The sequence below is a fragment of the Hippopotamus amphibius genome, chromosome 4 (assembly GCF_030028045.1).
Source record: "Hippopotamus amphibius kiboko isolate mHipAmp2 chromosome 4, mHipAmp2.hap2, whole genome shotgun sequence".
NCBI classification, from domain to species: Eukaryota; Metazoa; Chordata; class Mammalia; order Artiodactyla; family Hippopotamidae; genus Hippopotamus; species Hippopotamus amphibius.
Window position 1 is genome coordinate 104,778,999 of NC_080189.1, and position 14,818 is coordinate 104,793,816.

Genomic DNA, 14,818 nt, shown 5'->3' on the forward strand with positions numbered 1-14,818 from the left:
TAATAAAAGATGCTGTAAAGAGTCAGGTAAAGTAGGAAAACTCATGTTGGGCCCTAAAGGCTCCGAGACGTCCTTTAGTAAAATAAAACTTTTTTACCTTTACAACATGGGATTTCCCAGGCTTATTTAACTGCCTTCCATCTGGCATCACAATCTAGAAACTGATGGTTTAGCTGATTACTGCAGTTTGGTGTCTAATACTTTTAAAGTGTGTTTCCTCTCAGGCCATCTCTTCTTTGTCATAGAATTAGGGCCTCTTCCCAGAACTTCTAAAGAATAATTTTATCTTACTGTGTGATTCCAGATCTCTTGATTTCCAGTATTGTGTTTGTTTCAGATGTACAGCATAGTGACTGTATTTTCGCAGATTATGCTCTATTACAGGTTATTACAAGATATTGGGTATAATTTCCTGTGCTACACAGTACATCCCTGTCACTTATCTGTTTTAGACATAGTAGTTTGTATCTGTTAATGCCATACCCCCAGTTTGTCCCTCCCCCCTCCCCTCCGCCCTTTGGTGACCACAAGTTTGTTCTCTGTGTCTGTGAGTCTGTTTCTGTTTTGTATATACATTCATTTTTTAGATTCCACATGCAAGCGGTGTACAGCACTTGTCTTTCCCTGCCTGATGTAGCTCACTAACCATTATCATCTCTAGGTCCATCCATGTTTCTGCAAACGACAGAGTTTCATCCTTTATTACATCTGAGTAACACTGCATTGTATACATGTACCACATCTTAACCCAGTCATCTGTTGATGGGCACTTGGGCCACTTCCATATCTTGGCTATTGTAAATAGTGCTGCAGTGAACACTGGGGTGCGTGTATCTTTTCAGATTCGTGTTTTCATTTTTTTCATTTGTATGTATCCAGGAGTAGAATTGCTGGATCATATGGTAGCTCTGTTTTTAGTTTTTAAAGAACCTCCGTACCGTTCTCCACAGTGGCTGCGCCAATTTACATTCCTACCAACAGTGCAGGAGGGTTCCCTTCTCTCCACATCCTGGCCATCACTTGTTATTTGTAGACTTTTTGATGTAATTTCACATTGTGGAAAATTTGCAAGAATCATATCCCAGATTCTCCTGTGTACGTGTTACCCAGGCACCAAGTCGTGAACATTGTAGCACCTTTGCTTTGCCATGTTCTCTCTCTCTCTCTCTCTCTCTCTCATTTTTTTTATCAGAACCATTTAGGAGTAAGTTGTAATTATTTCAATATAAAATTTCTAGAAACAAGGACTTCTCTTAGGCAACCACAGTATCATTATAAAAGTTAGGAAATTAACATGAATGTTCTCTCACCTGAGGTGCCACTTACTCAAATTTTATCGGGGTCCTGGCTGCATCCTTTATCACCAAGGAGAAGAACTCCCTGGCCTTGGCACCACCCTGGGCCAGCTCATGCCTTGTCTCCCTTTGTGTCTCAACACCTGCAGGAGCCGGTGAGGGCAGCACGTGCCAGGTTTGGGCCAGTCTGCTCACTCCCTGGAGGTGATGCTGGGTCAGCTTTAGTGCACCTGGAGGTGCGGGGGTGGATTATCTCAGTCCTGGTGGTGGCGACTCGAATACCTGAAGGTGGTATCCACCGGGTTTCTCTATTGGAAGGTTACTGTTTGTCCCTCTGTCGTCAACGTTAGGGGGTAGATGCTCTGAGACTATGAAAATATTCTGTTTCTCATCAAACTTTGCTGCTGGTTTCAGCATCCATTGAAGCTCTCCCTAATCACTGGTAATATCTGGTGACTGCCAAGTGATGGTTTTCTCATCTGTTGTCATCCTTCTCTCCTTATCTAGCTGGACTTCTGCTCTCAGGAAGAACTTTGTTTCCTCCCCTGTTATTTATTTGGTTATTTATTTATCATACCTGTATGCACTCATGGGTTCTCATTTTATTCTGTGGGTTATAATCCATCACTCCTCTTAGTTACTAGGACACCCAGATCTGGCCGCACCTCCTCCTGGGTCAGCAATTTTTGAGCACATCGTTGCTTTCTGGCACAAAGTATACCAGCTTCATCTTGTACCTTCCCCTGTCTCAGCCTTGGGGGCAGCCATGTCCCCAAGGAGCCCTGGTTCCTTTCAGGGGAGAGTGACAGTAGAAAGCACAGTCTGGATGTAGAGGGTGGTCTTGCCCTACAGCTCACTCAGCTCCCAGAGCCTCCTGAAGCATCGCAGTTTCCAGCCTGCCTGTGTTCACATCTGCGTGCAGATAATACGTATATTAAGTCTGAACTTCTTAAAATTAACAATCAATTGACTCTTTCCTTTCCCAGGCTCTTTCTCCTCCGTGACAGCCAGAGTAATCCAAAGGCATTTGTCCTCACACTGTGTCATCATCAGAAAATTAAAAATTTCCAGATCTTACCTGTAAGTATTGACACTTTCACACTAATTCTTATTCTTTTGTTTTCTGGCTTTGTTCTTAATGCAATTTTCAAGTTCTAAACTTACCAGCCTATGGAACAATTAACATCAGACAGTTTCAAGCTCACCAGTGAGATCCTTCCAGGAGTTTCTTGAGAGGTTTGTTCACTGAGTTTGGGAACACTGTTTCCCTAGAAGTAATGTTGGAAATGGTGGCATCAAGCTGCCTCCCCCCCCCCCACCCTCGACACCTGTGTAGCTTCCAGGTGCCCCTGAAACAGCACCTGATGGGAAGAGCAGGGTCAGGTGATGGGGAGACACAGAGCAGAGCTGTTAGCCCAGGACCTGGTGCAGGAGCACGTGTGGTTGTGCAGACGGGTACTGTTGGCCACTTAATCTCAGGAATTGTCTACTTTATGCTGGTGTGGACCAGGGGGATTCACAAAAGTTTCAGGAAACTGACTCCTCCAAAGAGGAGTGTTCATCCTTCCACTGGGTCCTTGGATCAGAAAACAGATTCTCTCTTTGAACAATCTCAAAAGCCTCATAATTGAATGTGACATATTAGTCAAAACCACTGTCTTTAAGGATAATGATTAGATTTGTCGAATGTAGCTGACCTCTTCCATGTGTCCAAGTTCAGATTCTAGTTCACGACTTGGGGGTTCTGTTGGAGATAGTTGTCAGCACCTCCGAGGATACGCAGTCTGATTGGGACTGAGATACGCAGAATGAGTACCAAGTGTGTTACGTAAGTTGTACACATAGATGTAGGTTATAGAAGCGGTCAATTCTGCAGGTAATAATAGCTCTCGTGAAATGTTTCCTCCGGAACCCAGACCTCAGAAGCATTCAGATATGTTCCTCTCAGAGTTTAACTCTGTCCTTTACGAAAGTGAAGCCCCGAGGAGGCTTGAAGTAACCGAATGCATCAGTTTCACAGAGTGGAACCTGGCATTTTTCAAGCATGCTTGAGCCCAGGACTTCATACCGACTGTCTTGAGAGTCACACGGGCACAGGAGGCAGGAACGGGACGAGGAAGGACAGGCAGGGTTGGCTTTTGGGACCTGAGGGGAAGCAGCCTGCCAGGGACTTTCTGTTGTAAAGTCACTTCGTGCCGTGCCTGACACCCTCGGTGTATAAACGAGGAAAATGAGACCCCGACAGCTCTCAGTGGCCTGTCCTGGACCACTAGGGAGGTACAGACTCCAGGTTACAGCCCAGGCTTCCCAGATTCCACAAAACATGACAATAAGCAAACCTGGGGACTGTTACTCACGGGAAAGTGCTTCACTCACAGTCCTTTTTGTTTTCCTGCAGCATTGTATCATTGATCGGATGTTATTCTCTTAGCCTCAAATATGAAATAAAATGAAAACGTGTACTGGCCAGCAGAGTATATAATACCTTTCTTCCAAATAACCCCAGATCCTAGAATTATCAGACAGACCGGAACTTGAGAAGCATAGCAACAAGATTGCAGACTCTGGGCTTAAACACAGGCTGTGGACATGCTCGGGACCCAGCAGAGTGTGTGGATTAAGAAGTGGTTCTTAGTTGATGAATCGACACAGGTTTAAAGCTAACTTCCTCTGTGAGAACAGTGCAGGGTGACTTCCCTGTTCATACTGTGTTGCAGTCGTTGATCTTCAAATTAATTCAATTAAAATCGATGTTAGGAATGTAGTTATTTCTGGGAGATATTGTAGATGTCCTCCATTTTAATAAAAATAGCTACCAGATATTCCAGGACCTGGGCAAGGTTCTTTTCCTACATGATCTCATTAATCCCTTACAGTGATCCAACATTTGCTTCATAATGGAGCAAAGTGAATGTCAGGGGGCTGAAGGATATCGCCTGGGGTCCTACCATGAGGACCCAGGGCTGTTCCTCTTCCACAGGGCATGCTGTGTGCGTGGATACTCCCAGGTTATCTGGTCAACCTCGCCCTCCTCCATGGCATGTGCTGTATGTGTGGATACGCACAGGTTATCTGGTCAACCTCGCCCTGGTGAGCAGGACAAGCTGGGAGAATCTTGGGGCTCTTGCCCATGACCAGCTCAGGACCAGGGGAGCCGGCTGTGCCCGATAACTTAGGGACCTGGCAGCACCCAGTACAAACCCCTTGCTCCCCGCCCGCCTGCCCTGACGTTTTCTAGCCCACCTCGCCGACTCCGTGTGTCTCCCTTGGAACCTCATCACAGGGGGACAGCATTAATCCTGATTGTGGGGCCTGTTTTGTCCCCGAGCTGTGGCCTCTGACTTGGCAGGTCTTCTTGTGTCTCTCTAGTGCGAGGATGACGGGCAGACCTTCTTCAGCCTTGACGACGGGAACACCAAATTCTCTGACCTGATCCAGCTCGTTGACTTTTACCAGCTGAACAAAGGCGTCCTGCCTTGCAGACTGAAGCACCACTGCATCCGCGTGGCCTTATGACCTCAGGTCTACCCTGGCTGCAGGCCGGAGGACGCTGACACTGGAGTGAGGAGGTCTGTGCATCGTTCAGAACACACGTCTGTGTGCACCTTGGGGCTCAGAGCGAGATGGGTGCGTTCGGCGCCGACCGACCACGGTCGGCTGGTTTGTTGGACTTGACGATGATTTGCTGCCGAGATCCAGCCAAGGCCGCCCCCTCTCGCAGGCCTCATGGCGGGGCGGGAGACAGCAAATTCGAGAATAAACTGAAATTTTGGTCTTGGCCGGGCCACTGAGGAAGGCGAGCCGGAGAGAAGTGATTGGAAATGAACTCTTGCCCTGGAATAATCTTGACAATTAAAACTGATATGTTTACTTTTTTGTATTGATCCCTTTTTTGCACTCCTTGTTTTCAATATTGTATCCAGCTCATGGCAGGAGGGGCCGTGGCTTTTCAGTGCGTACAAGATGCAAAGACAGTTGCAAAGGGGCAGCCCCCAGAGGCTGACTGTGTTTGCAGAGGGGGGTGCCCGCCTTCTGCAGGTCACTCCCAGACCACAGGCACCCCAGCCCTCCCCAGTATACTTGAAAGCTTTTTTGAAATGAAAGGTGTTCCTGTGGTAGGCACGTGGCGTGTTCTGTGGCCGTGCAGGTGGCACGGTCTGCCAACCCCTGCTCTGTGCCTACTCTGTCTCCACTTGTGCTGTCCACGTGCCGTGCCCTCCGTGCTGAGGGAGGCGTATTTCTTTGGAAAACAACACAACGGGGCTGAGTGGCTCCCCACAGTCAGCACAGGCCAGCCTTCCTGAGACACGGCGGGTACCCACTGGCCGCCCGCGGTGGACGCCAGGCCACCCGGCCCACCTGTAGCCCTTCCAGCCTATTCTAGAACCATCACTGCCTTACCCCCTCTGCAGTGGTGCCGGCCTCGCAGGGCCGCTTTCCCTCCCTCGGGGGATCAGAGGATCTAAGAGGAAGTGGCACCTGCTTGGCCTGCTTCCGTGTCCAGCAGTTTCCATGGTGATAGAGATGGAGCCCAGTAGGGGAAGGTCTGGCCTGGTGGTCTCCATCCTGCTGACATCCCCGAGTCAGCCTGTGTGAGGGGGCAGGCGGCTCCTCTGCTGGTCCCGGTCAGGAGTCCCTCACAGCAGTATTGACCTGGGACAGGTTACCAAGACAACGCTGCATCCTGTTCCAGGAGCCGAGTCAGACGCTGGCTTGCGTTGTCCACCCCCTCTGCCCCGTCCCCTGAGCCGGGTCTTCCTGTGTGGGGGCGGCCGTATCTCGACCTTTGGTCTCTGCAGAGCGGGAAGGGCTCCCCTGACAGACATGCAGCCCACTTGGTAAAGGACGATTTCCCTTCCCCAGGTCACAGTCGCCACACTTCCCTGGCGCCTCTGGCCTGTGTTGGCCACTGGATCCCCCAGACCCCGCCTACCACAGCGCTTCCCAGGGGACACACCTGGCTTAGAACACGGTGAGGCGTACCCGCTGTACCTCAGTCCGCAGTGTAGACACTGTAAGTTAGCTGACAAGCCACACTCTCCTTGTTTTCCATGAAGTGTCTACTTAGACAAATGAAGAATTTTTTAGTAAAACATGCTTTTAACCATGAACACTCAATTGTTTGTTTTGGGGTTTTTTTTGTTTGTTTGGGGGTTTTTGCCTATTTGTTTTTTCGCTTCTTTTGGTTTTTTTGTAGCCTGTTAATCTCTCCAACCATTGATAATTCGGTAGTTCTCACATCATACCTGGCAGCCTGCTTAACTGGAGGGACTGATGCTCTAGATACACTGTTAGACATTTTTCTCTTCACCAGGTGGAGGTAAAATCTTTGGGGGAAAAAAACTAGCAAAAAAACCACCTCTCCAATTTCTTTTTTCTGTTTACATAGACCAGTCTCCACCAGTGGGATGAGACACACTCCCCCTCCAATAGACAGCTAGTATCGGCAGTATTGCGTATTTATAAATACATGTTTTATTTAAAAGGAGAAGTCAAGTTGACTCTGACGCACGGTTCTATGTGTACCTTCTTGGCCGCAGTGAACTGTCACAGAGAGTGACCCTCCCAGGGCCCCGGCCGCCTCCCTTGTACCCGGCAGCTGGGGGTCCACCTGCAAACAGGCAGCTCCTGCAAGAGGCAGGCGTCCAGCCGGGCCAGCCGGGAGCCGAGGGACATTCAACTTTTATTTTTGTATTTAAATGACATGAATGTAAACGGGACAGCTCAGGGTCGTTTTGGAGCCTGTTGACTTTTTATCTCTGCCTGTGATTTTCTGTTCTAAATGGAAACTCCGTGTAGCAACCCGGACTGAATTGAGAAGGAAAACACCAAATGCTTTGGGGATTAGCGCTAAATAGGTAAACTCTGTGACCTTATGCGTTAGAGTTCCAGGATGTTTCTGTCTGCTAAACCTTGAAGAAACATGTGCCTCAGTCTAGACTTTTGTCTCCTCTTTTCTGCACTTAATACCTGAGGGTTTGACCAATCGGCACACTTTTGCGGGGGTGAGGCTGGCTCGCCGGGGGCTGTGATGTCACCTGCAGTGACCATAGGATGACCCGACATGTAGACGTTTTCAGGGATTGCGGAAGGGATTAACTGAAGAAACAAAACTTTTTATTCCATGTGTTTTGCTCCTTTCTGTATATAGCTCTTCGGCTCGTGAACCTAATTGTAAACGTTCAGGTATTTTTGTATAAATGAGGGACTGATGTTCTGTTTCTTGTCATTAGAAATAAACATGAATACAGCGTTCTTCATTTTCTATTGCTTGTCATGTCTGTTTCTATATTTAAAAGCCCTCGGGCTGGTCAGTCGTTGAAAACCTTGGGAAATGAACTAGGATATTTTAGTGATGTGCTTCTTACCTGGCTAAACACAAATTAAAAGGAATGGATGTGTGATGTGTAGGCTGGCGTGGCCCTGCTGAGTGGGCTCCTCTCCCCACCTCCTCCACAAGGGCAGCATCCCCCTGAGGTGTAGCAAATACCTCAAGAAGCTCATGAAAGTTCATGTTTGTCCAGTCCAAACACCTGGATTTTGCAGTCACACAAGAAATGGACAGAAAGATTAAGACAGTGGGTGGCCTGCATCTCTGCTCCTGCAGGACCTCACCTGGGGGTCCATGGGCATCATCACTTAAGCGGTCCTTGGGCCTGACTCACCTCCTCCCGCCCCATCCCAGGCAGAGAGTATATTGTCGCAAACCAGCCTTTTCCACCCACAGGAGCACACCTGTGGCATTTTGAACTCTCCCATCACTGGTTTTCAGAATCTGGGTCCTTGGTTTTGGGGAGCTTATCCCTCTAAGGCAGGCTGCCTTCAGAGCAAGAACAAGAATTCACAATGCTCTCATCCACGTGAGGTGTGGGGGGGGGGGAGGGGGCGTGTTTATGGTGGGGCTGGTGTGTGAATGTGTGTGGGGTGTGTGTGGCAAGGGCTGTGGGTGTCCACGGGGTGGGAGAGGAGAAGCAGGCTTGTGGGGGGTGGGGGCAGGTGGAGGGGGGTGAGGAAGGCTGGACAAAGGCAGGGCGAGTGCAGAGTCATGTGGAGTCTGTGTGGGGAGTGTGTGCACAGTGGCGGGATGTGCAGTGCACAGAGATGAAGAGCCCACCGTCTCCATCCTCCCAGAGCCCCGGGGTGGGGGAGGAAGCACTGGGCCATGGTCCAAAATGTGGCAAAGGCACAACTTCAAATTTGATCTCGCTGCCTTGGTCACATTTTTTTAATTGGTTTTTAGAACCTGTTTTGAGTGATTCGTAAAATTATAAGAAGGATATTTTATGACTAAAACCTTTCGCTTGTGAAATGTAAACAAGAAAATATCCTACAACTTTAGAATCATAAACTCATAGCACCCCTTCTCATCTTGGGAATTATACAGCATTAAGAAGAACAGGAAGCACGTGGGAAATCCATCCTTGGCAGAACTGGGAACATGCAAGAAGGGCTGCTCACCACGGGGGTGGAGACCAACCCCGGGCAGGAGATGCTGGCGGGAACTCCTGACCATAGAGCTCCGCCAGGCCAGCAGGGGGCGCTCCAGGATGCATGGCACAGGCAGGGGTTTGATGCGCAGCGATTGGTGTTGTTCCCCCCTTCCCCGCCCCGGGGATGCCATGTGTCCTTTCAGTCTGTAAATAGATCCAAGTCTTGTTTGATCTCTGAAAGGTTTCTTGCATTACATCTAAATATGTTTTTGTTCCATCACTGCAGGTCTTTTTTTTTTTAAGACAGCAATTATATGTGTGTTGGGTGTCTCTCATCTGCTTTTCATCAGCTTTACCTTTTCTGGAACGTTCTCTGATTTCTGTGTGGTGTGTGTGCATGTCCGCCTGTCCCGACGTCGAGGTCACTCACAGTGTCGGGCGGGGTGGGTTCCTCCCCAGCTGCTCCCAGCCTGGACCCAGTACGAGGCTGTTTCCTTTTCTCTCCCGTTTCTCTTCGGAGCCATGCTGCCTTCCCTTACGCAAGTTCCTTCAGCTCTGTATCACTGCTTTGGGCTTTGGTGAACTGATTGCTCTGCTTTGTTTTAATTCATGATATCAGATTTGGTTGCCATTTTAATCTACTCCATGGCAATATATTTCTACTGCATACTCTTCGCTACCATCCTTTTCTACTTTTTTCTCCTTTGAGGCATCTTCACAGAAGATCAGTGCTGGTTCTTTGAAGGAGGAAAGTTCTTGGCTGAATCATTTATAGGAAGTTCGTGTGGGAAAGAAGACAGGGGTTATGTCTGATGCTGGCAGGACAGAAATAAATAAATGCTATTTATTTATAAATAACCTCAAAGGGTCATGGATGTGGAATTCCAAGACCTTGACAACATAAGCCATGAAGATTGATATTACAACCAACTCCTCTCCCTGCCTGTGGTCATACCTGCCTTCCCATTCAGCCTCACACACCTTCCAGACAAATCTCCCTGAACGATTCTGTATTAATTTGCCATAGAGCAACTTTTTTCCCTCGGTTGTTCTATGGCAAATTATGTGGTGTCATTTTTGATAATTATGGAGTTCTGTTATTTGAAATAAAAGTTATGACAAACTCTCTTAGAAAGTAAAAAATGCCCTTGTAATTCTACACACACACACACACACACACACACACACAGGTGCATAAATGTCTACAAGGTCTGTAGCACAGGATTCCCAGGGAAGCACTGAGCCCAGCTGCGGGGTTTGTCTGGAAGGTGTGTGAAGGATGAAGGTGAAGGTGGGTCTGAGCACAGGTGGATGGAGAGTGTGCCTTTATCCAGGTGTGTGATGTCCAATATGATTCCACTAGGCACACGTGACTACTATTTAAATTATAATAAAAAAATGAAAAATTCGGCTTGTTGGTTGCACTATCCATGTTTCAAGTCCTTGAACGCCACGTGTGGTAGCAGCTACCATATAGGAGAGTGCAGTGACAGGACATCATCATCACGGGAAGTCCTGTTGGACAGGGCCGGTCTAGCTGACCCATGTGAGAGGCTAAATTACGGAATTGGGAATGGACGGTTGGAAGGAGGGGGGATTCCCTTGAGAGCCAACATCCCTGTGTCTGGGTGATGTTCTGAATTAGCAAAGCTCATCTCCAGATCCAAGGCTAAGGGTACCTTCACTTAAGGGACACCTCTGCCTCACCCCGCAGGTAAGACACACTAACTTCACCTTGGCTACAACAAAGTGACACCATCCACTCTCCACTTTGCTTGGGTCCACTTTGCTTTCTGATTATAACTGACTGCCAGTGGTTTCACGTCATATGCATGCACTGTATACAAGACTCAACAATGTCCACTTAGCCCCCCCAGCTCCCCTGAGAAGAAACATGCTTCCCAATTTGATATCAACCTATTCCGTGAGCAGATATCCTGGAGCGAGCCAGAGGTAGAAAATGTACCTTTTCTATTTCCCAAATTAGTCGCCACTCCTGTAAGCATCTCCCCAGCCCAAGTGTAGTTTTAGTGTCTAAATATAAAGTGCGTGTATTCACACACAGACCCTAAGTGTAAGCAGCATTGCCCTTCTGTGCATGTGAAGAAACAGCCACCTCTGTCTCTGCTGGGGTAAGACTGGCCACATGGGACCTCTTGGGAGATGCTTTTGTCCAGATGCAATTACATGGAAGACGGTTATCCTCCTTGACACGTTGACGTAATTCAACACCAACCTGGACGAAGAATGCTGGAGTTTCTGTGGATGAACTAAGGCACGGTGTGGGATTCATCCTGCCAATCAGCTCCAAGAATGCACAATTCTTGGCATATTTTTTAATTGGAGGGAGACTTACATTTTTTTATTTTGTACAAAAAATGAAATAATATTTTGTTATTGCACTATTTCTGTCGTACATTAGATATGACTGACTGCACTGCCCTTTATGGGAAGATCGAGGTATTTTCTAGGGTCATTCAGAACATCAATGGTTTTCTTCTGCAGGGTTGAGTTGACAGCTGAGTGCTGCTGTAAGGGTGGACCCACAGGCTGTACCAGACCTGCGTTTCTGCACTTCCTCTCCAGAGTGGGCACCTTCCAGATGACGCAGGGCAGGTGTATTCCTGGCCTTACGCCCAGGGGCGCTAACTCAGAAGGCTGAATGGGGAGCAGAAACACACCTCTGCACCAGCCCAGCTTCATCCAGGGCAGCTCCCACCAGGAAGGGGAATTCCAGACGCTGCCCATAGAACCAGGTTTGTGCTGTCTGCCAGGTCCTGGAAGCGTGTCCTAGGGAATCACAGCACACCTGTGGAAGGACACTGCTGGCTCACAGCAATGGGTTACACTCCCTCCGCCCCCCACAATTCATCAGAGTCCCCTGGGGGGTTTTGAACCTACATATCTTTAGGGCCTCTTAACCCCACAGAATTAAAATCTCTGACTTGGCAATAGAAGCCTTTGCCCACAGACCAGCACAGGTATACGAGACAGTCTCCAACTTACCACAAGCTCCAGGAATGTAGGTCCACGCACCCGCTGCATTTTCATCCCTCCCACGCCACCAGGGATGTTTTAGCTTCTAAGGTAGTGGGTAGTGGTCTTTGGAAAAGGTGGTGGGAAAGGCTGAGGAGTGAATTCACAAGTGCCTGAAGCCGTTCCGGGAGCACCCAGGGAGCACGCAGCCAGCGTCACGGGGAAGGCTGTGGGGGGCTCTGGCTCCATCAGGACTCGGGTACCTCCGGCCCCTCACTGCCCGCTGACAGGCTCTGGCCCCACGTGGTGGAGGCAGTGCAGCCCCCGCTGTGCCCCTTCCCCACACCCGGCACTCCAGCCTCATCATCACTCAGGTGGGCTTGTTCAGGTGTACACGGCCAGGCCTGGCCCCCGTCTCTTGATTCTCTGATGGGGGTTCCTCCAGCGCTCTCCAGCCACTTTCTTTGCACTCAGACTTCATTACATTACACGGAATCCACGGCTGGGTCTGTGGTCAGTCAACTGGGTAAAAACGCGGCTTCCGGAAAGACAGAACCGCCCTCTCTCGTTCCGGCCACCTGAGCACCCAGCAGGAACCTCTTCTGGCCTCTACCCACCCCTCTCCTCCTTTTCCAAATGGGGCTGCTAACACCACGTCCATCCCCTCCCAGGTGAGGCTCAAAAAGACATGAGAGGGACTTCCTGGTGGTCCAGTTGTTAGGACATTGCCTTCCAATGCAGGGAGTGCGGGTTTGATCCCTGATCAGGCAGATAAGATTCCACATGCCTCACCGCCAAAAAACCAAAACATAAAACAGAAGCAATATTGTAACAAATTCAATAAAGACTTTAAAAATGGTCCACATCAAAAAAAAAAAAAATTAAAAAACAAAAAGAATGCAATAGGGAATTCCCTGGCAGTCCAGTAGTTAGAACTCAGTGCTTTCACTGCTGGGGCCAGAGCTCAATTCCTGGTCTTCCTGGTCAGGGAACTAAGATCCCACAAGATGAGTGGCACAGGAAAAAAAAAAAAAGACAACCCCGTTAGTTTAATTACAATTAGTTTGAATAGCTGAGCTGATGGCTTTGTCTCCAATCAGCCAAGCTGACTGGCCCCCACACAGGGCTCCCCCGCTGCCCTCAGGTCCTACAGGCACGCCAGCCCTGGCCCCTCCCAGGCCGAGTCCTGGTCACTCCCGAGCTGCAAATAATACAGGAAACCGAAGCCCGAAATTCACAGAAGAAAAACTACCAATAGCTAAAGAACACAGGAGCATCATTTTTTAAATGAAATGAACAATAACTATTGGAATAGCTGTTTGCCTTTAAGAGCCACCTCCTCCAGCTTCTGTGGTCCCTGTTGAATCCTCACCTGCAGATTTTAGAAATCTCGACCTCCTTTATTTCTCTAGAGAGAGAGTATTACCCTTAGTGGTGTCTGCCGTCTTTGATCCTAACCTACGGTAAGAAACGCAGTCATGTTGTGGCCCAGTGTACATGCGCACGTACGTCATTGAAACAGAAATTTCAGAAAACAAGATTTCCTTTGTTAGACGTAATGCCTCCTCTTTCCTATTCTGTTCTGTTCACTTTCCTTTTTTAAATGCTGGTCACGAGATCTCCAAATTGGTGTCATCACCCAGCAATAGATCAATCCCTGTGATCTGGAAAACATTAAATTGGAGAAGAACCAGTAAAGGCACCCCCGACTTCCGACCTCCTCTGAAGCTGCAGTAACCAAGGCCGAGTGGACTTGATGAAAGCAGAGAGAAATGAATCAATGGAAGGAGTGGAGAGCCCAGAAACAGACTGGCACAAATAGCGTCAACTACCTCTGACAAATGAGCAGAGGCAACACAGTGGAGCAGGGACAGTCTCTCCAACAAAAGATGCTGAAGCAACAGACATCCATGTGCAAAAGACGAATCTAGACACAGACCTCACACAAAAACTAACTCACAATGGATCACAGACCTGAATGCAAATGCAAAATTATAAAACCCCCAGAAGACAACATAGGAGAAAACAGATGAATAGAGGGTTTGGTGATGACTTTTTTAGCTACAACACCAAAGGCACGATCGATGGAAGAAAAAAATAAGCTGCATTTCATTACAATTTAAAAACTTCTGCTCTGCAGAAAGTATGGAATTGACATTCTCATCTACTCCTGAGCAAAGTTGCTTTTCTCAGAATATTTGACTCCTCGGACATTTCTCCTCTGCAGATCCGGTCACAGGGTGGGCATGGCAGTGTGGCCTCGTGGCTTTTCAACCCTTGCTTCCCTGGAGTCTCTGGGGCCCCACTTTGCTCGAGTCTTTACAAGGTGGGGATATTGATGTCCCTATACGTGTCTCTAGACCAGATGACGTGGCTTTGACACTCTGTAGAGAGTTGCTCAGTGTAACCAAGACATGCAACTCCCTGGGAGAGGAAAAGGCTTCCTAAGACCATGGGTGGGGGCAGCTTCACTGGGTCTGCCCACAAGACAGACCTAGATCCCCCTCCCCAGTGAGGCTTGGATGTCCACATGTGACATTGCAGGAAGGCGTTAACTCCAAGCTGCATTCAGTTGGAAAGCTCACGTTCTCATGGTATAATGAAAAGTACCTAGAATTTCCACTCTTCCATCATTGGGCCTCCAATGCAGACCTGCAGACCCAGGACTTGGTTAAGGGGCCTCGGCAGAGGCTGTCCACGATGCATCGCTTCTGCGCATACAGCCGCTGGGGCCGGTGACTCTGCCCACAGCCGTCCCCAGGCACCGGAGCTTGCTGTGCCCGCGTGAGGGCTGTGGGGGGAATTACCAGCCCTGCCGGGTAGACCCCACCCCCGTCCCAGCTTCTGAAGTCCTGCCACAGGGTTCCTGCCCACCCAGCCACCTGAGGGGTAATGAGCTTGGAAATGTGCCTGGTACTGCCTAACAAAATAACAACTAGCGAAATAAACGACTGGCACTTGGGTCTTTGTCTCAGGGAGAACCCAGACTAAGACAGAGTCGAGACTGGAGTTAGATGGTGGGGTCGTAGATGGGAAAACTCACTTCCTAAGAGGTCAGCCCCCCACAGCTTAACTCCACATCCGTGTGCTTGCAACCCAGACCTCAGGAGAATATCT

The 14,818-nt window shown here is 48.8% G+C and overlaps 1 protein-coding gene across 13 annotated transcripts in view; it reads left to right on the plus strand.

Annotated features, from left to right (window-relative positions):
- GRB10 (growth factor receptor bound protein 10) overlaps positions 1-5,166 on the plus strand; it is a 183,369-nt gene extending 178,203 nt beyond the window's left edge. For all 13 annotated transcript variants that reach the window (XM_057733494.1, XM_057733495.1, XM_057733496.1 and 10 more), the window contains 2 exons: positions 2,282-2,375; positions 4,665-5,166. In XM_057733494.1, coding sequence (XP_057589477.1) covers positions 2,282-2,375; positions 4,665-4,811 — 241 coding nt within the window. In that variant the 3' untranslated portion in view covers positions 4,812-5,166. The remainder of the gene's footprint in view (positions 1-2,281; positions 2,376-4,664) is intronic.
- Positions 5,167-14,818: the final 9,652 nt, after the last annotated feature.